This window comes from Eriocheir sinensis, chromosome 58, assembly GCF_024679095.1.
Source record: "Eriocheir sinensis breed Jianghai 21 chromosome 58, ASM2467909v1, whole genome shotgun sequence".
Taxonomy (NCBI): Eukaryota; Metazoa; Arthropoda; class Malacostraca; order Decapoda; family Varunidae; genus Eriocheir; species Eriocheir sinensis.
The window spans coordinates 3,505,178-3,529,153 of record NC_066566.1 but is presented as its reverse complement, the minus strand read 5'-3'; the positions used below and the strand labels follow the sequence as shown (position 1 = coordinate 3,529,153).

At 42.9% G+C, this 23,976-nt stretch overlaps 1 protein-coding gene across 6 annotated transcripts in view; it reads right to left on the bottom strand.

The window, feature by feature from the left end:
• Positions 1–121: 121 nt before the first annotated feature.
• The window catches only part of LOC126985045 (transient-receptor-potential-like protein), a 104,909-nt gene continuing 81,054 nt past the window's right edge, over positions 122–23,976 (bottom strand). For 2 of the 6 annotated variants that reach the window (XM_050839315.1, XM_050839316.1), the window contains 6 exons: positions 22,869–23,064; positions 19,637–19,903; positions 15,848–16,008; positions 14,477–14,706; positions 12,859–13,026; positions 122–8,342 (listed from right to left, as the gene is read on the bottom strand). In XM_050839315.1, coding sequence (XP_050695272.1) covers positions 7,738–8,342; positions 12,859–13,026; positions 14,477–14,706; positions 15,848–16,008; positions 19,637–19,903; positions 22,869–23,064 — 1,627 coding nt within the window. In that variant the 3' untranslated portion in view covers positions 122–7,737. The remainder of the gene's footprint in view (positions 8,343–12,858; positions 13,027–14,476; positions 14,707–15,847; positions 16,009–19,636; positions 19,904–22,868; positions 23,065–23,976) is intronic. The other 4 variants (XR_007738284.1, XM_050839319.1, XM_050839320.1 and 1 more) reach the window with 4 other exon arrangements.

The following is a 23,976-nucleotide window of genomic DNA, read 5'->3' as shown; positions in this document are numbered from 1 at the left end:
GTGTGTGTGTGTGTGTGTGTGTGTTCTTACGAAGAGAAAAAATGCAGGTTCATTCATCAGGTATTATTATTATTATGTGTGTGTGTGTGTATGTGTGTGTGTATTATTATACTTAAGGCGACTATATGCTGTGTGTGTGTGTGTGTGTGTGTGTGTGTGTGTGTGTGTGTGTGTGTTCGATATAGATTCTACCATCACATTTGTGTTTCACCTTTATGGGATGTGTTGCACCTAGTGAGTGTGTTCTTAGCTACCCATGAAGAAAGGGCCTAGGGGGGAGGGGAGGGAGGGGGAGGGATGGGGAGAAAGGGAGGAAAGGTTATGAAGAGGAGGGAAGGGGGAGAGGGACAGGGACAGGGAGGGTGAGCGGGTTATAGAGGCGGGGAGAAAGTGTCTAAGGGAAGGGAGAAGATGAGGGGAAGGGAAGGGTAGGGGAGGGAAGAAGAGTTGTCAAAAGGAGGTAAAGGGAAGGGAAAGGAAGGGGAGGGAGGATGGGCTGTAAAGGGAGGGGGGGAGTGTTATGAAAGGGAGGAAAGGGGGGTGAGAAGAAGGGAAGGGGAGGGAGGATGGGTAATGAAAGGGGAGGCAGATTTCTAGGGGAGAGGGGGAGTGAGGGGAATGGAGAAGGGAAGGGAAAGGGAAGGGAAGGGAAAGACAGAAGGGAAGGTTACAGAAGGGGTAGAAATTTTACAAGAAAGGAAGAAAGGAGAAAATTAATTTGTTCACTCAGTTTCTCTTAATTTCGTGTTTTTTTTTAAGATAATGAAATGTGTTGAAGGAAAGTGAAGGGAGGGAAGGATGGAAGAGGAAGGGGGAGAGTAAGGGGAAGGAAGGAAGTTACGGAGGAGAGGAGAGAAGAAGAAAGGAAAGGATATATGAAGGAAAAAGAGGGAAATCAGAGGGGGAAAAGGGCAAGGAAGGAAAGAAGGAGAAAAGAAGGTAAGGAGTGGAAGGAAATAATGAAGGAGAAGGAGAAAAGAGGGAAGAAGAAAGAAAAAAAAACAGTGAAGTAAGGAGAGAGAGGAGGAAGATTAGAAGGAAGGAAGGAAGGAAAAAAGAAAGGAAGGAAGGAAGGAAGAAAGGGAGGGAGGGAGTAACGAGAGAAAGACGAAACACGCAAAGAATAAAGGATAAACATAGTATCATCAGTAACACACACACACACACACACACACACACACACACTCAGTAATTCATGATGTGTGTGTGTGTGTGTGTTTGTATATATGTGTGTGTGTGTGTGTGTGTGTGTGTTCACGGCCAGTACAAGACCACCCACTCCAGTAGTCCATAACAAAGGAGGCCAAAAACAGCGTTGTAGATATATATAATTCACATCACAAAACGGTGTAGCAGTAGTAGTAGTAGTAGTAGTAGTAGTAGTAATATATTCAGCCTTATCCAATACCATACATACCAATACATATTATATAGGGATGATATAACTACACTCTTCCATACGCAGCTTATATAATATGTATGTAGTAGTATTATGCTTTACAAATAGTGTGTTCTTTTTTTATTTTACAAGATATAATATAATATGTACAGTCGTGGGGGACAAGTGATGACACAGTTTCCAAAATGTTTCGGACGCCGTTAGCGAAAGACGGCAACTATCCAGCACTGCTACATTCGAGTTATAAGTAACGTTTGTGTGTGGATGTGTGGGTGTGTGCAAGGACGAAAGAGTGTGTGTGGGTGTGAGAGAGATATTATTTAAGGATTTTTTTTACGAAACTGAGAGCATCAACTGCACTACGATTATGTTTCTTTAAAAAAATCTGTTATGAATGCTCTTGTTTCCACGAGTGCACGCTCTGTAATGAGATTTTTTTCATTCCATAAGCTAAATACTTGCTTGGCTTTGGTCGCCAGTGTGCATTCTGAAGAGAGAGAGAGAGAGAGATTAATTTCTCTTAAAAAAATCTGCAAAATAATAGCCTACTTTTCTTAAATGCATAGTAATAGCTTAGTATTCGTAAATGCAAAGTAATAGCCTAGTTTCATAAATGCAAATGAATCGTTTAGTATTATTAAATGTAAAATAATAGCTTTGTAATTCCATTCAATTCATAATAGCCTACTAGCTTCTTAAATCCGCCGGCTGGCATAGTCGATGACGTCATTGCGTAACATCGTCGAGCGAGAGTTTAATGGTGGTATCATTATATATTTTAGACCATATCAGAATATTTGTGCACGTTATCAATGTTTTCTTAGTATTTTCTTAGTGAGGACGTTGCAGGAATGAATACAACATTTATTCAAATGCATAATAGCGTTGTAAACAACTTTAGCTGTCACTGACTAAATTTGAACGAAATGTAAAGAGACATTTTCGTCCGCGAATTTAAAAGTTGTTATCAGTGTGCACAGCTGACAAATTCATATCTAATAAATTATGGAGAGTGTATATGTAGTGTCATACCTGAACATTAGCCTCCTTCCATGCGGTGTATATATTTTAAAGTCGAGGCCGGTGAACGAAACTCAGCGGACAGTGTGTCATCACTTGTGTCCCACGATTGTACGTACCAACTAGTTTTTATTTTTGTCGTGTTATCCCTATTCAATAAACTGTATCAGAAACAATGAACATGCGGGCTTAGTATAACTTTGCAAGAATAACGATTGGGCATCTCTCCGGCACTTTACAAAAACGCTATACAAAAAAATAGTTCCTGTCCAGCGAACAACACTTAATTTATAGAACTCTTCTGTCGTGGTCGTAACAATGGGGTGCGCTGGGAGAGGTGTTTCCTGGGCGGCGAAGGGAGGGAGAGGGAGGGAAGGAGGGAGGGAGAGGGCAGGAAAGGCAGTAGAGGGAAGGGAAGAGAGGGTGGGAAAGGTTATAGAAAGTTTTATTAGGGGAAGAGTGAGTGGTGGGGTATGATAACACTTTTGAGAAATGAAGGGTAGAGAAGGAAGGGATGGTCAGTTTGAAGGCAAGGAAAGGGATAGTTTGGGGAAGGGAAGGGAAGATTTGGGACTGGAGGAGAATGTTAGAATGGGATGGAAGGGACGGGAAAGAAAAGAAACAGAAGAAACAAATGAGAGAGACAGATTAGGAAGAGGCAGGGAAGGGATTGGGATGGTTTAGTAAGATTAGGGGAGGGGCAGGGAACAAAGGGAAGGAATAGGAATGAAACTAAAGGGAAGGCTGAGGACTAGTTAAAGAAAGATAGGAGGGGAAAGTGAAGTTAAGGGAAGTAAAGGAAACGAAAAGGAAAGAAAGAATAGGTATGGGATGGGAAGGAAAGGAATGGTCAAAGAAAGATAGGAAAGTAAAGGAAGGGGAAGGGAAGGGGTGAAGTTGGGATAAGGGTGCCTTCACTTGATGGGGTAAGGTTGATGGGTTAGATAACGGTGGTGGTGGTGGTGGTGATGGTGGTGGTTGACTTGGGAGGGAGTGAAGGGACTGGGTCGGTATGTGGATGAGGTTTTGTCCGTCATTAGGGTTGAGATTGATGACAAAGGGAATTGGAACCGTCTGTTGGAGGGGTTTACAGAGGGGAGGGGTAGCGTGAGAGCTGAGGTGGATGAGGTGGAAGAGGTGGGTGATGGGCGGTGGATGGGGGTGGGTGGATGAGGGCCTGTCCGCTATGGTAAAGGTGGAGAGGACTAACAGTTGCCAGTTGCAGATAGATAGGTAAAATAGAGATAGATAGATTAATTGAAGGAGATGGACAGATACATAGTTGGATAGATTTCTAGAGATTGATAGATAGATAGGTCGATGTAGAGAGAGAGAGAGAGAGAGAGAGAGAGAGAGAGAGAGAGAGAGAGATTTCTACAGTGTATTTCTAAACTGTACTACATAATATATTGGATTGATTCTTCGCTTTCTCTTTTTTTTTTTGTATTTTTTTTCGTGAGATGTTTTGAGCAAATTACCATGAAGCAATAATAATAATAATAATAATAATAATAATAATAATAATAATAATAATAATAATAATAATAATAATAACAACAACAATAACGGATAATGAAAGCGACAAAAAAAAAAAAATAAAAAAAAACATAAAACAATAATCTATAATTCATACATAAATCTAAAAAAAATCAAGTATATATTTTATTAAACGTAACTTATTATTTACTATCCCCATCCACTTCTTCGTTAACGTACAACAGCATGGAAACATATGCCCGATATTTTCCTTCCTTCAGGCTTCAGTAAGTAAGCCTTTAAAACAACACCTGGCAACACTGAGACAAGCTTCGGATAGTCACTTTTCAACCCCATACTTTTTACACATCTTTTATCACCTTTTAGCTAATAACCAAACGCTCGTCTCAGTGTTGTCTCTCATCTCTTAAGGATAATCATAACAGAAGGGCCTCAAGTCATATAATCAGTAACCTTTTTATAACAATGACGTACAGGATTAAATTCTCCAATATTGGTATAATTTTTTTTCCTTTCGATATACTCCTCTCCCGTCTAAGCCTCAAGTTGTTGGTGTCGATACAGAAAGAATCGTGTGGCTACTAAGGATCATAACGCCTGGCCTACACTCGCATCTAGAATGGCTTGTGGGTCTTAACTTTCGTCTATGTCTATATGCTTCTACAGAACGTGATAGAAGCGTTGACCAAAGTGCCCGCGCATATCTAGTCTTCTTAAACCTCCTTCCCTTCCTCACCTTCGATTCAGGCTTGCCTACACTCGCAGCCAGAATGGTTTGTGGTACTCTTTTGTTCTAAGTCTACTTTTCTACCGGCTTATAAAAATGTGTAATTGAGAAGCAAATGTCCCCTCGAAACAATCTTCCTCAAACCTCTTCCTTCCTCACCTTTTTGCAAGCAGCCTTCCCTCTACTCGAAGCCAGAATGGTTTGTGGTACTCTTTTGTCAGTTCTAAGTCTAAGTTTCTACCGGGTTATAAAAATGTGTTATTGAGAAGCAAATGTCCCCTCGAAACAATCTTCCTCAAACCTCTTCCTTCCTCACCTTTTTGCAAGCAGCCTCCCCTCTACTCGAAGCCAGAATGGTTTGTGGTACTCCTTTGTCAGTTCTAGCTCTAAGTTTCTATATATTGGCTTATAAAAGTGTGTGACAGAGAAGCTTTGATCAAAATACCCTCACAAAACAGTACTCAAACCTCCTTCACTTTCTTACCCTCGATTCAGGCTTCATGGTCGGTGATACTATTTTGTCTGTTCTATTTCTAAGTTTCTATATATTGGTTTATAAAAATGTGTGACAGAGAAGCCTTGACCAAAATACTCCCTCAAAACAAACCTCCTCAAACCGCCTTCACCTCCACACCATGCAGTCAGTCGTACCTATACTTGTAGCTATAATGAATTGTGATGCTCTTTGATCAGGTCTAATTCTAAGTGTCTACCAACTTATAAGAAATGTTTCCCCTCCCATTGAACAATACCATCCAAACCTCGTTCACTTAGATTACATTCGATTCAACCTTATTTACACTCGCAGCTAAGACTGCCTGTTTGTTTTTAATTCCTTCTGCTGCAGTGTTTCTGCCGCCTCATAGAAGCGTGTCAGAGAGGCGTTGTCTAAAGTGTCCCGCACAGAATAGAATCCTTTAAGACTCTTCCACTTGATTCCATTCCATTCAGTTCTGCCACAAACACTCTCATGCTAGTATGACTTGTGGGTCTTCAAGCGTCTTCTGTTCCTATGCTTCTAAACAACGTACCAGTACAGAGTTATCCGAAATGTTTCCACAGAATATCCTCTAAACCAGTGGTTCTGAAACTGGGGGGTGCCCGAGCCTTGGGGGGAAAAGGTGGAATTTCTGCTCTTGGAATATTTAATATCTTAAGAGCGTGGGCTATTATGCAAGGGGCCGTGAAGGGAAAGACCCATTCCTAGGGGGGCGTGGTCGTCAAAAGTTTGAGCCACTGCTCTGAGCCTTCAAACCTCCATCACTTAATTATGTTCGATACAAGGTTTTATAATTATTTCTTTTTGTGTCAGCTCCATTTCTTTGCTTCTACTCGAAGAGGCGGTAGAGAAGCATTGCCTAATACCTCTATACAGATTCGTAACTTCCAGACCTTGTTAATTTGATTACATTAGACAGATTAATAACAAAAGCCCAGACTCAGCCCAACGCACCCAACAGCCTAACAAATACTCGCACAAACAACAACCAGCCAGTTCCATGCGCCGCCGGGGTGGGGTGGGAGGAGCTTACTCGCCAAGTTGACCCAAACACCGTTCAGTTCTCTGCCAACCGGTCTTCAACTAATGCTCAGTGCTCGCTGCTGCTCCAGGGATGAAAGCTAAGTCATAACGTCTCTTCAGTCTAGGCTCTGCGGTGGAGTAGTCGTCAGAAGCTAGATCACTGCGTTCTTATGTCTGTCACACACACACACACACACACCACACACACACACACACACGCACCGTCACCTTTGCGTCATAATACTACAAAATGTCTACTAAACTGCAGATAGAGAAAAAATAGCGTTGTCGTTTCCCTAATACGTGTCGCTCACCCAACGCGACTTGCAATGACTCACTCTTACTCAGCTTCAGCTACGCTCTGAACTCACTCTACGCTGCCTCCTGCTATTCGTACACGGCCACACGAACTCTGCTTACAGCGCTGACTCCTAATATATTCCGTATGTCAACCTTACTGGCTCACGTAGCGATAGAAGTGAATACCGACAAACACAGGGACTTAAACCTCGGCCATCCACCTTTCCGGTTCACTGTACTTACATCAACACTTTGTCTGGATTGCCTTGGTCTTTACTTCCTCATCCTATCAGCATATCATCACGATAGGCCGGGGCATTGAACCTTGTAGTGACCCTAACATTAGTCAGCGTCCTCCCATCACTGCACTCGTCACAAATCACTTGGTTTATTCATTCTTCCTCATCCTACGTCCGCATGCCATCACGACCAGCCGGCGCATGGAACCTAGTAGAGTCCCTAACATTAATCAACGTCCTCTCATCACTGCACTCACCACAATCAAATCACAAATCACTGTACACGTCACACTCGCTGGGCTCCGTATTTACCGTCCACTTCCCGTTCTGTTCACTTCTGTCATGACCGTCGCTCGTCTTTCCGGGGACCCGTGAACCCCCGTCAGAGCTGCTTCGTCCGTCCGCCAGCGAAGGTTCTCAACGTTGTCCCCAAACATCGCCACAGCTGTGGACTTGATCCTAACAGAGACCACCTGCCGAAGGGTACTCACGAAGACACACTCGTAAACAACTACAAAAGGGAAAGGTGAAAAAAATGTATCGACAATGTTTTTTTTTCAAATGTTTTCTCGTCTAAAAGTTTCTTTGCTTTCTCCTCCTCCTCCTCTTTTTTCCTCCTGCTCCTTCTCCTCCTTCACCTCCTTCTACTCCTCCATCTCGCCTTCTCCTTCTCCTCCTGTCCCTCCTCCTTCTCCTTCTCCTCCTCCTTTTACTTGATGAACAAGGCACCTCGCCAAGCAATGAAATGACAATATAGTTACAGGTGTGATTTTCAGGTGTGTAGGCAACTTGCTCGATAGTTTTGTTCCACGCTCGGTACACGCCCCGACGACACCATCATCCAGAAACCGAGTGTGTGTGTGTGTGTGTGTGTGTGTGTGTGTGTGTGTGTGTTGGCGTGACTGTGCGTACTGTATGTGCGTGGTGTTTCCGTCCGGCCCTCGTCGCTCACCGGATGGGGCGTGGGGACATCGGCGCCATCATCCAGAAATGGCTTCCGGCCGTTTACTCTCCGCTGCCTCGTTACGTAACCTTAGAGCTGCGTGTACATGTGCGTGTGGATGCGGTCAGACTCATTCGGCGGGCGAAGAAGGATGTCCTGAACGGTGGAGGCCTTCGACGGGGCGGGGGACTCCTGCGGGATCCTATAGACGACCCCTCCGCTGGCTCCTGGGGTAGGCGACGTGCAGGGCTGCGACTGGGAGTTGTGGGACGACTGCACCTGTTGGACTGGGCTGGGGGACCTTGCGATAGACTGAGCACCTGGATTGAGCCTCTGAGCACCACAGGAGTCACCACTAGGGCCCGAATCCGCCACTAGGAGTTGAGGCGCGGCGGCGGTGGTGGGGGAGGAAAGGCCGCAGGAGGTGCTGGTCTGACACGGCGGCGCTGGGAGGGAGAACTGTGAGGAGGTCATGTGTGGGGCGAGAGCTGTGGGGGTGGTGACGAACTGCGGGGTGGGGGTCGGGGTGGAGGTGGGTGAGTAGTAGGTGTGGGAGGTCATGGTGGTGGTTGGGGTCAAGGCGCGCGTGAGGGCATCGCGCAGCATCTCCCTCAGCTCATTGCGCAGGCTGCTGACGATTTCCTTGCGCAGGTAATCCATTTCCTGCGGCGCCAGCAAACAGCCCGTCAAGTTACCTGGTGGGGGGGGACAGGTGTGAATAGCCACGTGACGGATGGGCGGGTGGGTGGAGTGCTGTTTTTGTTCGTGATTGTTTGTGTTTTTTGCTGTGCATATCTGCTCTGCCAATCTTTCTGTCTATATGTCGCTTGCTCATTGTGTGTGTGTGTGTGTGTGTGTGTGTATTATTCATGAATGTATCTGTGGTATGTTTCTATATAACGGCTTATTTCTATCTATCTATCTATATCTATCTTTGTCTGTTTGTCTATCTACCAATATTAGTCACCTGTGTGTATATCTATATCTACCTAACTATCTATCTGTCTATCTCTATCTATCTATCTATCTATCTTTGTCTGTTTGTCTACCAATATTAGTCATCTGTGTGTATATCTATATCTATCTATCTATCTATCTATTTATCTACCCTTTTAATTGTTTATCTATTTTCTTATGTACCTACTTTTCTGTCTGTCACTCTGGGCCGTATTACCAGTCCAGTCCTAGAAGTCTCAGGTCCATACAGAGTTATTCATCCCGAGCTCTATAGGGACCCGAAATTTCCCTTATTGAACTTGTAATACTCCCCCTAAACCGGCCTTTGTAGGGACCTGAAACTTCTGGGACTTGACTTCTAATACGCCCCTCTATCATACAACATTTGGGGCAAAATTAACACACTGGTCTTTTGTCTGTGTGTTGATGTGCTTATGTTTCTATCTGCTCATCTCTCCGCCTGTCCTATTAATGAATGAGTGTGATTGTGTCAAGAATTTATGGCATATTGCACACACACACACACACACACACACACACACACACACACACACACACACACACACACACACACACACACACACACACACACACACACACACACACACACACACACACACACACACACACATAAAAAAAACCTTCACCAGCCCTTGTGGGACGCCGTGACTTGCACTTTTTATAATCTCTATGAAGTTAAGGCGATGTGATTAACAAGTTAGTGTTAAATGCAAACTAGGAGAGAAAAAAAAACGCATTCATTAAAAAAGGGGCAGTTTCGCTAAAGAAAAAAAAGTGGAATAAATAGAAGAGAAATTAATGACAGCATCGTTAACTCTTGCATAGTATTGTCTTCTACTGTGATGGCGGCTTCATTCCAAGGCCTCGTTATCGTAAAAACACATTAGTATACACAACATGCGTCTTGTAAGCAGTAGCAGCAGCCCGTTCTTGCACTGATCAAAACTTATGTCACAGGAAAAGAAATAAAGATAAAATCACTACGTCAGTTATTTCTGTATATCGTGTGTCATCCTTGGACGGTCCCTTCATTCCGTTCTCCACGTATACAGAGATGGAGGGAAAAGAGAGAGGGAGAGGGAGGAAAGAGGGGAGGGGAGGGCTAATCGAATGTGAATATCAGGTTAACCACTCATCTACACCCCTCTGAAAGAATATAAAGAATGCTTGTGGTCTGTCTAGGAGTGAACGCAAGCCTGAGGGAGAGACTGTGCACTTGAGGAGAAAGAGCTAGAATATAATATGCTACAGCGGTTTCCTGAGTCTAGACAAGCGGCAGCATTCACGGTTAAGTAAGTAAGGTAAATCATGTCACGTTTAGCATCAGCAAGGAAAGAGTGTGGCGGGGAGTCGCTGCGTGGCGTGGCTGGGGCGGGGCAGAGGAGGAAGGGAGAAGGAGGAGGCTTGCGGGTCGCGTGTCCTAGAGAGGAAGAAGGGGCAAGGAAAGTTGACGCATATATATATCACGGCCGTCGTGGAGGATGTTTTAGGTTCAGAGGATATTCAAGTCAAGCCTTTTCTTTTGCTGCGTGCCTTGAGAAATGAAGAAGATGGAAGTGAGGTTAGGTTATGGAGCCGTTTAGGAGATGGAGACGCAGATAGATACATAGATAGATAGATACAGAGAATGTGTGTTTACGTAAGTCGAACATAGTACATATCAGAGGGAAAGGAACTGATTGGTGGAAAACACAGAAGTCAGACGTCAGAGTTAAGGCTAACCAGTAGGGGAACACAGCGCCGTGACGAAGGCCGCTCGTCACGCTCAGTCAGCGCTATGATCGACCACTTCCACTTCCCCGCGTGTTGTTAGGGCCGCCGGCGCGTCTAACCACACACCCACGGTCCCAGGGCCTTAGTGGTAACTTGAGGGCCGCGCACGCTCCGTTGGCCTCGCTCCGACCCCATAATAATAACCAATCACAGTTAACCCGGTAGCAGCGACGGGCCGAATTTGTGGCTTTACCGTGTAGTAGCGACGGGCCAAATTTGTGGCTTTACCGTGTAGCAGCGACGGGCCAAATTTGTGACATGATTTAAACCCCCCAAAATAGATGATACATTAACTGATTACAAATGCTTCGATATATATTATGAAATGGTTTGTGTGACTGATGATTTTTTTTCTCATTTTTCTTTTTCTTACTTAGAGGTACCATTAAGAAACATGATCCCCGCTGCTTCCGGGTTAAATGGATCACTCGTCCTCTAAGTCCTCCAGAAAGCATAGTTAAATCATTGTTATTATGGTACTTTATTATTCTTATCCAAATTCCTAATCTTATTCTTATTATTGCTATTATTATTATTACTATTAATCATCATTGGATGCGTGGATGGTTCATTTTTCACTTTTCTTCCTTTTTGAGTTTTAACGTCGAGTATGGCAAGCGAGAGAAAGCTTAACCAACATGTAAGCTCTCCTATATACACTTGTTATTCCTATTCTAATTCCTGCTTTTATTATTAACATTATTATTATTACTATTATCATCACGGAATTAGTGTATGATCCCCTTTTCACCTTCCTTCATTTTTAGTTCCCATATATACACTTAATATTCTTTTTCTAATTCCTGCTTTTACTATCATCATTATTATTGCTATTATCATCACGGAATTATTGCACGATCCCTTTTTTTCATCTTCCTTAATTTTTTTAGTTTTAACGCCTAGGAAGAGCAAAACAGAAAACAAAACAAGAAAACAAGAGCAAAAAGGTCTCACACACTTGTAAACTCTTTCTGCTGTACACTGACCAAGCGAATTACAACGATCCGTATTGTGCTTCACCGTAATTTCCATCTCTTTGAAGTCCAGGCGAAGGTTACACATGTTCGGCGCGAGTGTTTGGAGGACGGGGGAGAAGTGCGATAATAGGCTTGGGTTCAGAGCAACGTTGCCAGATTGACGTACTCAGAGCATAGTATTTACTGGTTTCTGACGCCTAACTATTGCCAAGAAACATCAGGATCTAACTCTTTTAACGATAACTATAAATAAGTTTCGATATTGGACCCCAGAAGACAGTTTTGGGGTAGGAAGTCGGGAAATATAAGCGGCTGAGTACGACAATCTGGCAACGTCGGTTCAGTGCAACGTTGCCAGATTGTCGTACTCAGCCTCCTATGTTTGCCAATTTCCAACCCAAAACCTGCCTCCTCGACCCTAATAACTGCCTTCATGTATAGTTATCATTAAAATGGTTAATTATTGGTGCGTGTTTTGGCAATAGTTATGGCTCAGAAACCGGTAAATACGAGGCTCTGAGTACGACAATCTTGCAAAGGTGGTTCAGAGTCTTTATGTGAGGTACTGGCGGTGAAGACTTGGGTTCGCTGAGTGCTGAGTCGAGGTGGTCTCAGGGAAGGCACGGGGACACTGATCTGACGTGACTTGCATGGGATGAAGAACTGAAGGAGGAGGAGGAGGAGGAGGAGGAGGAGGAAAGGTGAAGAGAAGGGGTGTGGAGGAGAGGGAAAAAAGGCACTGGGTAGTCATCTTCGTTATCTTCTTCTTCGTTGTCGTTATCATTATTGCTATCGTCATCAACGTCATTGTCTTCGTTATTTTTATCACTATTATCAGCGTCACCGTCCTTCTCTTCCTCCTCCTCCTTCTTTTACGACTTCTCATCCTCCTCATCTTCCTCATCTATTATCATTTACGCCATTTTTATCATCACCGTCGCTATCATCAGCCTCATACTAATTCTCATCCTCATTATCCTCCTCGTCCTCCTCCTCCTTTTTCTACTTCTCATCTTCCTCATCTATTATCATTTACACCATTTTTATCATCACCATCGCTATCATCAGCCTCATACTAATTCTCATCCTCATTATCCTCCTCTTCCTCCTCCTCCTCATCATCATCCTGCAAAACTACTTCATCTTGCTCAATAACTCCTAATTTCAACCTTTGCTCCATTCTTTTACTCTCTTCTACGACTGACTGACGGAGCTCCTCGGCGTCATTGCCTCGTCCGACGCCACGCGAGTCAACATCTTTCTTCTTACGCCTAAACCAGCGACGACGCGGCGGCCCATACACGACTACTTTAGCATCTCAGAGCGTTGTCCTCCCTCCTTAATGCTCCCTTTGATCTCCCTTTTTACGTGTTCAAGAGGCTCGGATGACCACGTTTAATGATCCACCACCACCACCACCACCACCACACACACGGCCTCCCTCCCCTTGCCCCCTTCAGCCGCGCGCCTCCCGTGGACCCACCTTGCGAGTAGGTGAGGTTGCAGGGGAGGGAGGAGGCCGGCGTGACAGTTATGTCGACGGCGGCGGCGAGAGAGGCTGAGGCGTCGCGACCCAGCATGCCCAGGTCCACTGAGTGTTGCTGAAGCATACCCAACCCGCTGGCCCCGCTGCTCAGCCCCGGCTCGACTCCTGCGCGGCGGCGGGGGAGGGGGAAGGTAAAAGGGAAGGTGGGGCCAGGAACATGGTTGGAGTGGAAAATGGTAGGAAGAGGAGGTAGGCGTAGGCCAGAGATTGGAAAAGGGATGGAGGACGTAGGAAAGAGATGAGAAAGTAGAAAGGAATGGGCGAGGGGTGGAAATGGGAGAAACAGGAATGGGAGGAGGAAGAACAGGAATGGGGGTGAAGAAACGGGATCGGGGTGAGAATGAGAGGTTTAAAAGGCGAGGTAAGAAAGAGAGTGGGAAAAAGAAAGTGAAAAGAAGAAATGGATTTAAGGGAAGATAAAGGAAGAGCGCATGGAGGGAGAAAAAGGAGACGAGAAGGGAGTGGGGAATAAGTGGTTTGGGAAATTGGGTAGGGGTTGTGTTGGGGAGGAGGGGGGAGATGAGAGAGGAGGATAATTAGAGAGTTGGGGAAGAAAGGGGTATAATTATAAAGGGGGGGAAAGGGTACATGATTAAAGAGCCAGGAAAGGGAGGGAAGGGTTGAGAGAGAGAGAGAGAGAGAGAGAGAGAGAGAGAGAGAGAGAGAGAGAGAGAGAGAGAGAGAGAGAGAGAGAGAGAGAGAGAGAGAGAGAGAGAGAGAGAGAGAGAGAGAGAGAGAGAGAGAGAGAGAGAGAGAGAGAGAGAGAGAGAGAGAGAGAGTGAGTGATGCATTGCTGGAAAAAGCTTACTAATAAAAAATAAGCCAGGGGGCAGCATAAACTAGTAAATATTAAGCTTTGGAAATATGCCCTTGATGCCACTAAAACTACATTATTATTATTATTATTATTATTATTATTATTATTATTATTATTATTATTATTATTATTATTATTATTATGTTTTTATTGTTTTATTTATGCATTGGAACCACAAGGAAATCAGAGTCCATATTCCTAATCATATCAGGCACCCATTAAGACTGTTTCCCAAGGCCACAGAGAAGATAAACTAACCGGGCTTTCATGGGTGATTTTATAGGTCGTGGTGCAGAGGTCTTGTAAAACTCATCACCAGGATCACGAAACACTCCATGAAAAGCCCGGGAACTTCTACGAGAGGCTTTTAAAACAGGCGAACTGGGGTGGCGATTCGTTTAAGAGTACGGGCTCAAGGAAGGTTTTCATGATATACAGATTTACTTGTGGTTATTGTGGTTGTTGTTGGTATTCCTGGTCGTGTTGATATTGTTATTATTATTATTATTATTATTATTATTATTATTATTATTATTATTATTGTTATTACTCATTATTATTTTTGCTTTTCTCATTATTCTTATCACCATCCTTGCTATTATTTCCTTGTGGTTACTATTATCGTTATCCTTGTTATGTCTATCATCATTATTATTATTGTTGTTATTATTGTCAGTACTGTTATTTGTTTTCTTTTTATAGTTGCACATGTTCCTCCCTTGTGTCCTCCTTCAATACCTTGCGTCTGGGAGCAGGCCGGGCAGGGGGCGGGGGTCGTCATTACCACGGGGTTGCCTGAGGAACCGCCCCCCGCCCCGCCGCACTCTGCCTCCCGCCCGCCGCCGCCGCCGCCGCGCCCTCCCATCCTACCGCTTTGCTTCAGGAGCCGCAGGATGTCCTTCTTGATGGAGTCCATTTGGCCGTACGCCCGCGCCGTCTCCCGTTTTCTATCCTCGCGCAGCTCGTACCTGGAAGCGTGGAGTCAGTAAGAAATAAAGGTCGGTATTTTAAGACACTTCCGCTTCTCACATCAACTCTTTCTAAAGGTCAAAGAAGGTGTCAGTCGAGTTCTAATGAGTGTTTCTTTAGGCTCATGCTGCTGGTGAAGGGCCAAACTACTACCTGGATCATAAAACTACTCCTGGAAATGCCCTTAACTCATACGAAAGCCTTGTGAAATATGTGAACTTGGGCGACGAAATGTTTTAAAATACGGCCCAAAGTCCCTAGTGGTCATCTGTTCCCAGTGACGGAAAAGTAAAGTATTAGTATATGATTCCCAGACTGATCCGCCCCTTGCCCTGGTATACTCTAGAGCAGCTGGACTTTGCATTTACTTCTCTTTTATCCTATTTACTTCTACATTTCGTCTCGCCTACGACTTGTTCTTTTATCCCTTTCATTTCTATATGCGTCCTACCTGCGACTTGCTCTTTAACCCTTTCACCGGTAAACTCTGGAACAGCCGACCCTTGCTGCCTTTCCTCCTTCCTACGACTTAAACGATCTCAGTGGCGCTAAACCTGTATATATATCTGATGTACATACTTCTATTTTATTCACAGGGACAGTATATTATGATGCGCGTTTACATTTCTTATCTATGACCTTGATATTTTTCCTTACCGAACAAAAAGTAATGGAAGGCAGACTTGATTGACACACCGTTTTTAATAATAATAAAAACATCATTAAAACAAGGCGCCACACACGTGAGTCTAGGTCAACACGGCACTGCACAAAGTTACCAGAAACGAGAGAAATCACGCAGGATGTGGTTTTTATGTGATATCCTGTAAGTGTGACGGAACTGGTGCAGGAGGAATGATGCGGCAAGGTCTATTGAATGCATATGTAATCTATCTGCACAAGAGCTACGGAAGAGATAAATCATGTGAAAGGTGGCGAGGATCATACGGACATTGATAAACAGAGAAAGATAGAGATAAAAGGCATAAAAAGAGACACCGATATAGATGACTGAAATTCCTGTGAAGCTTCGTGTTCAAAGAGTTTCAGAGATAAAAGCAGAAGGACTAAAAGGGCATACCTGTGTGTGGTGGTTGTGGTGGTGGGGGGGAGGGGAAAAGGGGAGGTTAGCGCCCATACCTGAGGCTTGATATGTCCTGCTTGATCTCCAGCAGGTCGTCCTCGTTGACCCCGTCCTGGCGGTGCTGCTTCTTGGTCTGGTGGATGTAGCGCGACACCAGGCGACGCATCACCTCGGCGTACCGGCTGTGCTTGCTGGGGCGGGTCGGCAGCGGCCCGGCCTGCCGGGGGACGGGCGCCGCCGCTTACTACAGGTGCGTATGTTTACATAGATTTACATAGAAAATCATACCACACAGACCCCATGGTCCAGACTAGGTGGTCTGTCCTTAAACCTAAGTGATGTGTGTGTGTGTGTGTGTGTGTGTGTGTGTGTGTGTGTGTGTGTGTGTGTGTGTGTCAGAGGACCATCGCACCAAAGTGTAGGTCATGCGTGAAATTTCCAATTAAATATACATCCGGTCACTGCATACAATTTTAGTATACATGTGTGTGTGTGTGTGTGTGTGTGTGTGTGTGTGTGTGTGTGTGTGTGTAATATATATATATATATATATATATATATATATATATATATATATATATATATATATATATATATATATATATATATAGTTTAAAATAATTTGTAATATGCAGCATATTGGTTTGATACTTATATAAATGTACTCTATGGGAAAGAAAATAATCACTGTATGCAAATAAGCACAACATTGACACCGAGTTTTCTTTCTTTTCACAATATCGTTTCTCGTGTTGTAACCTCAGCTCAGGGCCGAGGGGCGACGTCCGGCGAGTGATTCACGGGCTCGGAAAATGGTGATTGATGGCCGTGCACGCTGCCCTGCCCTGGCCCGCCCCGCCCCGCCCTGCCCACCTCACCCACCCCGCCCTGCCCGCCTCACCCTCCCAGCCCCGCCCGCCTCCCCGGCCGGCCTTCATGCACACTCAGGTAAGTCACATTATTGGGAATACTTTATTCAATGGCGGTGGTGCGTTGGGAGTCAGCCGTGTGCATGGGTAATAATACGCTTTAATTATCAATAGCACCAATTTCCGTTTTTTCTCATTAATATGGTGATTCTGCAACACAATCAGTACGCATCATTATTGGCGTCATTAGGCGGACAAATGTGTAATCAGGGAGTCTGGTCTGTGGGGCGGCGTGAGTGTGGAGCGAATGATTGACTTCTGCAGGAGACATTGCCGATTGAGGAGCACGAAAACCGATTAACAATATACACAGAATAAAAATAGTAAGCGCATGACAAGACTTTGGTGGTCATTTATTATTGTTGTAAGTTTTTTATGTGTGGCGTAAATGATCTTCCTTTTTAATGTACAACTTGAGGGTTAAATATAGGGGCCTTTTAATATATTTAGGATCAGGTCATCGTCTGAATCTGTAACACTCACAAGTCTCAGAGGAAATGACTGACTGTATTTATGTTTTATTATTGTTGTTACGTTTTTGTGTGTTGCGTAAATGATCTTCCTTTTTAATGAACAAGACAATAGTCACTTGAGGGTTAAATATAGGGACCATTTGATATATTTAAGAACAGGTCACCGTCTGAATCTGTAACACTCACAAGTCTCAGAGGAAATGACTGACTCTGTATTTATGTTTTATTATTGTTGTTACGTTTTTGTGTGTTGCGTAAATGATCTTCCTTTTTAATGTACAAGACAATAGTCACTTGAGGGTTAAATATAGGGGCCTTTTAATATATTTAGGATCAGGTCACCGTCTGAATCTGTAACGCACACAAGTAGAGGAAATGATTGACTCTCTATTCATGTTTTTCTGCGAGAGGTTTGTTATCTGATGAAAGCTAAATATAAAAAGCATGATACTGAATATTTCTGGGAACAAAGCCGCGTCATAATGTGGGACAAAGATCGTGAGTCATGAATAAAATACCACATTGGACGTTTATTATTACAGAGGTAAATATTTTTTTGTGAAGTGATTATTCAATATTTTTCCATAAGTTGTTTAGCGTTTAACTTAAATGTGAAAAAAAGAACAGTGTCAAAAAATAAATTACTCATATTATTTGACATGTTAATTATCTCAAAGGAAAAAAAATAGATAAATAAATAAATGAATAAATAGATAAGTAAATAAATAAATAAATAAACAACGAACGAAAGAAAGAAAAGAAAGAAAAAGGAAGGTAATAAATGAAAAAAAGGGATTATTCGTTTTTTTTTTAGAAAGAGGTAAATTTTTCGACCTGGCGACAGAAGTGAGTAAAAAATAAGATTAATTAAACCGTGCTGTCATTTTTTGCTCTAATGTTCAGTGTAACGAAAACTTAGTCATTAACAGTGCTGGAAGACAAAGAGACTGAGAAATGCAAAGAGAGTGAAAGATTTGATAAGAAAATAACAGAAAAAGAGTTAATTGATATACAAATGGATTCAAAGACAGACAGACAGACAGACGAGTTTCAAACAGGGAAGGAAGTTGATTAAAGAAGAGGAGGAGAAGGAGGTGGAGGAGGAGGGTGATGACGAAGATGAGGAGGAAGAGGAGGAGAAGAAGGAGTGAGGGAACGACAGAGAAGAGAAGGAAGATTTTGAGTTTGCTATAACCGCAAAAAGACAAAAATAGAGCAAGTGAAGGAAAATGAAAAAGAGAAAGAAAAAGAGGAGGAAGAGGAGGAGGGATAAAAATCGGATAATGTAATCGTGGAGGAAAAAAAAAAGAGGAGGAAGAGGAAGAGGAGGAGGAGGAGACGAAAAAAAAATGAGGTTTAAAAGTTACTGTGAATATAATAAAAAAAAATTATGCACGAGGAAGAAGAGGAGGAAGATAAGTCGAGGAAGGACGAGGATGAAAGTTAATTGTCTTTTAATTAAGAGGAAGAGGATGAGGATGAAGAGGAAGCAAGGGGTTGATGAAAGAGGAGAAGGAGGAAGACGAGTAAGAAATAGAGGATGTGAAGAAGGAGAGTTGAGAATCTATTATGGGTTGATTTTGTTGTATAGAAAAATTACAGGAGGGAGAAGTAGAAGAGGAAAGTGGAAGGAGGAAGGAAAAAGGAGGAGGAGGAAAAAGGTTGAGTCCTTTAGTGGAGGAAAAAAAGCAAGACGGAGAAGAAAATAAAGAAGAGAAGGAAAAGAAGACAAGGAAAAGGAAAATGAGGTCTTATTAAAAGTCTTTCATGAGGAAGAATAAGAAGAAAGAATATGAAAGAAGAAGAAGAGGAGGAGGAGGAGGAGGAGAAGGAGCATGAGAACCCTTTGTATTCATCTCGTATTTATCACAACGAAGAAAAAGAAAGAAAAAACAATATGGAGAAAGAAAAGAAGAAAAAAAAACAGGCGCAGGAGAATAAGAACCTCTTGCATTCATCGCTACGAAGTTAGAGAACAAAACAAAGCAAAAGAAAACAAACTGGAGCAAGAGAAAAAGAAAAAAAAAGCGAAGAAAAGAGCAGAGTTATTCTATCGCAAAGAAAATTAAGTTGAAAGTTAAGGGAAGGAAGGCTACAGTAAAGGAGGAAGAGAGTTGAGTCTGATTGATGTTACCGTGAAGAGAAGGAAAACAAGCGAGTGAAAGTAGAAGATAAAAGAAGAGAAGATAAAAAGCACCATGCAGGCCTAAGGAAAGCGGAGTTAGAAGAGAAGGCTAAAGAGAAGATAATCAAGAAAGAGATTGAGTCTAATAGTGGTTGATATTACCATGAAGAAAAGGAAAACAAGCAAGTGAAAGTAGAAGAAGATAAAAGAAGAGAAGATAAAAAGCACCATGCAGGCCTAAGGAAAGCGGAGTTGGAAGAGAAGGCTAAAGAGAAGAGAATCAAGAGAGAGATTGAGTCTAATAGTGGTTGATGTTACCGTGAAGAAAAAGTGCAGATAGCTTCGGCAGGTACTTGGGCTGACCTGCAAGGCACCTTTCTCCATGCTGAAGTTCCGCTTGTCACGCCGCGTCCTACCCCGCCGGAAGCAGATGAATTGCATGCAGTTCTTGACGTTCCGCATGAGATAGAAAACTGCCTTGGGGCTGATGATGAGGTTGAAGGGCGCGGGCAGGGTGGAGCCGGGGTCGAAGTAGCTCATCCAGAGTTTGGAGCGAGCGAACTTCCATTCCTGGTCGGCGTGGTCCTGCGAAGTGAAGGGAAGGCTAGTGTTTTGCAGTGAAGGAGACAAATGAAGGACTAAAAAAAGAAGAAACAAAAAAGTCCGGTAAAAAAAATCCATATAAAAAGAAAACTAAGTACTGGTTGTGTATTTTTTGTGGTTGTTATAAGGGTTGGGTATTGGGAGGGTTGCTGTGTGTGTGTGTGTGTGTGGCAAGGGTGGTTGAGTGTTAGCGTCGGTGTGGTGACTGTGGTAGTAGATGGCGTTGATGGTGATAGTTGAATAAGGTGGTGGATGGTGATTGCAGTTGAAGGGATGGTTGATGGTGTCGTTGGTCGTTGTGGTGGTTGATGGTGGTTGGGGTGGGGATAATTGTGGTGGGGTTGATAGTGGTTGTGGTGGTGACAGGTGATGTTGATGGAGTGACGGTGGAAGTGGTGGAGTTTAGTTGTGAGAAAGTCTACGGTTTTTTGCAGCCCAATTACACTTACTCATGATTGATTGGCCGACTGGCTGACTGAGAAAAATATTGACTTACTGAATTACTGACTAACTGACTAACTGACCCACACTCTCACTCACTCACTTACCTTAAGCATTTCTGAAAACTAGAATCCATAGCAATGAACAACACACACACACTCACACACACACACACTCACACACACACACAAACACACTCAATACTCCTTTATATTCACTACTTCCACCACCACCATCATCACCATCAACACTGTGGGAGGAAGAAAATGTGATGAAAGGGAAGGAGGAGGAGGATGATGATTAGGGGAGGGACGAGGAGCATAAAAGGAGTGATGAAAACCTCTTAGCCGTGATGAAGATGACGATGATGTGTGTATAGAAGGTTGGACACTCGGAGGGAGGACTTAAATGTTCATAATAATAATAATAATAATAATAATAATAGTAATGATGATAATGATTGTAATGTTAATAGGAGTTATGAACTATTTTACGTCAACAATAACTCCACTATATTGTTAGTTTAGTGGCCACAAGTGCCATTAATTAATACAACAACTACAGCTACAACAACAAGAACAAGAACAAGAACTATAGGAACAACGATATTATCAATGACACCAAAACATTCCATACAACAACAATACAACAACTAATTAATACAGGCTACCATTACTACCATTCCTACTATTACTTATACTACAATCACTACAACTGTTACTATATATCACCACCATCACTACTATTACTACCATTACTTCTACTTTTAACACCTTAACCACATATATCAAAGCTCAAAATACTACGGAGAAAATATGTAAAAAGAGAAGACAACTCACTCGTATATGCATTGTGTGGACGAGTCGAGAAGAGAGGGAGAAAGAGAGGGAGAGACAGAGGGAGAGAGATGGAGGTAGAGGCATGCAGGGAGGAGGATAGAGAGGCAAGGGTGTGGCCATACGCGTGTCTAAGTTAATAAAGCTCTTTCGATCTTACTTGCTCTAGAACACAGAAAAGCTCTATTTAGTCTTGAGAGAGAGAGAGAGAGAGAGAGAGAGAGAGAGAGAGAGAGAGAGAGAGAGAGAGAGAGAGAGAGAGAGAGAGAGAGAGAGAGAGAGAGAGAGAGAGAGAGAGAGAGAGAGCTCTTTCGATCTTATTTTATCTAGAACACAGAAAAGCTCTATCTTGTCTTGAGAGAGAGAGAGAGAGAGAGAGAGAGAGAGAGAGAGAGAGAGAGAGAGAGAGAGAGAGAGAGAGAGAGAGAGAGAGAGAGAGAGAGAGAGAGAGAGAGAGAGAGAGAGAGAGAGAGAGAGAGAGAGCACTAAAGACTCTATTTCTTTACCCAGAGTAGTATTTATTGGTTCATTAAGGGCTTTTATTTCTTCAGGTTTATGATTTCAAAAGTAATAATGACAATAATAATAATAATGATAATAATAATAATAATCTAATAATGACAGCCACTATAATCAACAACAACAACAACAACAATAACAACACAAAAAATTAACAACAGCAACGTGGATTCCTGTTCCGTATAAACCCACAAACATTTTTTTAATTTTTTATATTCTCGTCTTTAATTCATTCCTTCACTCATCTATTTATTCATCTGTTTTATCTACGTTCATTCTCGCTATGCTTTAACGTGGTCGACTCTACCAGGCGTGACTCTACCAGTGACTCTACCATCAGCAGCTGTTTGTTTAGGGACTGTTTTCAGCTCTATAGGGTGATGCTGATCTCTCTCTGACTCTAAGCCGACGCACATACGGTATGCATGCCAATTCGTACGCACCTCGATTGTCCAATTAGTACGCATACCAGGGAATAATATCACACCGACTTTATATAATCGAGCTGAGAAAAAAAAATGGAGTTGCTCTATAAATAATTCCGTCTTTAATTTGGGGGTTTCGGGTCAGATTTTCGTGGTAATTCATTTCTGACAGGCGTGCTAATTGGGATGGTGGTGGTGCGTACGGATTGGCTAACGTTCCCTCTATACAACAAGGGCAACCTCAGCAGTGTTAGCAGTAGAAACAACGGCACATTGAAACGTAGAGGAAGAGAACGAAAAAAAAGAAAGGAAAGAAAGCAAAATGAAAGAAAAACGCGTGAGCCTCAAGCTGTGTGTGTGTGTGTGTGTGTGTGTACATCATGTTATATGTAATAGTTTGAGTGTATATATAAAAGCTTCTTGCGTGCGCGATGTAGCGAAGAAAGCAGAAGCGACAGAAAAAAAATAATGAAAAGCTTGAACCGGACAGAGAACAAGGAAGGAGAGAAGTGTAGTTTCAGAAAATAGAAGTCAAATTACGAGGTCGAAATAAATAAAAAAAACAGTGAGCGAAAGAAAGGCGGTGTATGAGGAGAGAGAGAAAGACTGAAGAAAAGAAAACCAGCGAGGAAGCGAAGGCGTATCGAGGAAGAGAAGTGAACAGTGGAGAGAAAAGTGAAAACAAGGAGATCATTTAAGAAGACTACTGGCTGAGATAATGAATACCTCAATCTGCTGGAAACTGTTGGACATCATAGCAATGAGCATGTTTATAAGGACAATGATGGACATAACGTGGTAGGCCATGAAGAGCCCCTGGCCCACCGTCTCTATAAACACGTGTTCTTCCTCTAGGTCTGTGCTCTTGGGGGAACTGATACCGAACAGCGACCAGAAGAGCGTCGCAAAGGTCACGTCCAGCCTAGAACAATAAAAAACGGGAAATAGCAAAGAAAATGGGAAGAGAGAACGAAGGAGAGCCCGATAAAAAGACAGAAAATGGTGTAATAATTGACGTTGACACCAAACAGCGACCAGAAGAGCGTCGCAAAGGTCACGTCCAGCCTAGAACAATAAAAAACGGGAAATAGCAAAGAAAATGGGAAGAGAGAACGAAGGAGAGCCCGATAGAAAGACAGATGGTGTAATTATTGACGTTGACACCAAACAGCATCGTAAAAGTCTCGTCCAGCCTAGAAGAATTAAAAAACGGGAAATAGCAAAGAAAATGGGAAGAGAGAACGAAGGAGAGCCCGATAAAAAGACAGAAAATGGTGTAATAATTGACGTTGACACCAAACATCGGCCAAAACAGCATCGTAAAAGTCTCGTCCAGCCTAGAACAATAAAAAACGGGAAATAGCAAAGAAAATGGGAAGAGAGAACGAAGGAGAACCCGATAAAAAGGCAGAAAATGGTGTAATTATTGACGTTGACACCAAACATCGGCCAAAACAGCATCGTAAAAGTCTCGTCCAGCCTAGAAGAATTAAAAAAACAGGAAATATCAGAAAATGGGAAGAGAAAACGAATGAAAACCCAATGAGATAGAAAATGGGAGATAGGAAATGGAATCGTAATTGGACGTGGTACCCAACGGCGCTCAAAACATCATTTCTTGGGTCAGGTCCTATCTAGAACAGTATAAAAAACGGGAAATGGAAAAGAAAATGGGAAGAGAGAAAAAGAAGGAAAACGCGAAAGGAAGATAGAGAATGTTAAACGCTGATAACGAACAATAAAAAAATGGAAATAACAAAGAAAAAAAGGAATAAAGGAAAAATTACAAAAGGAACCCCTCGAATTAGATAGAAAATGGGGTGTTAGTGGTGCT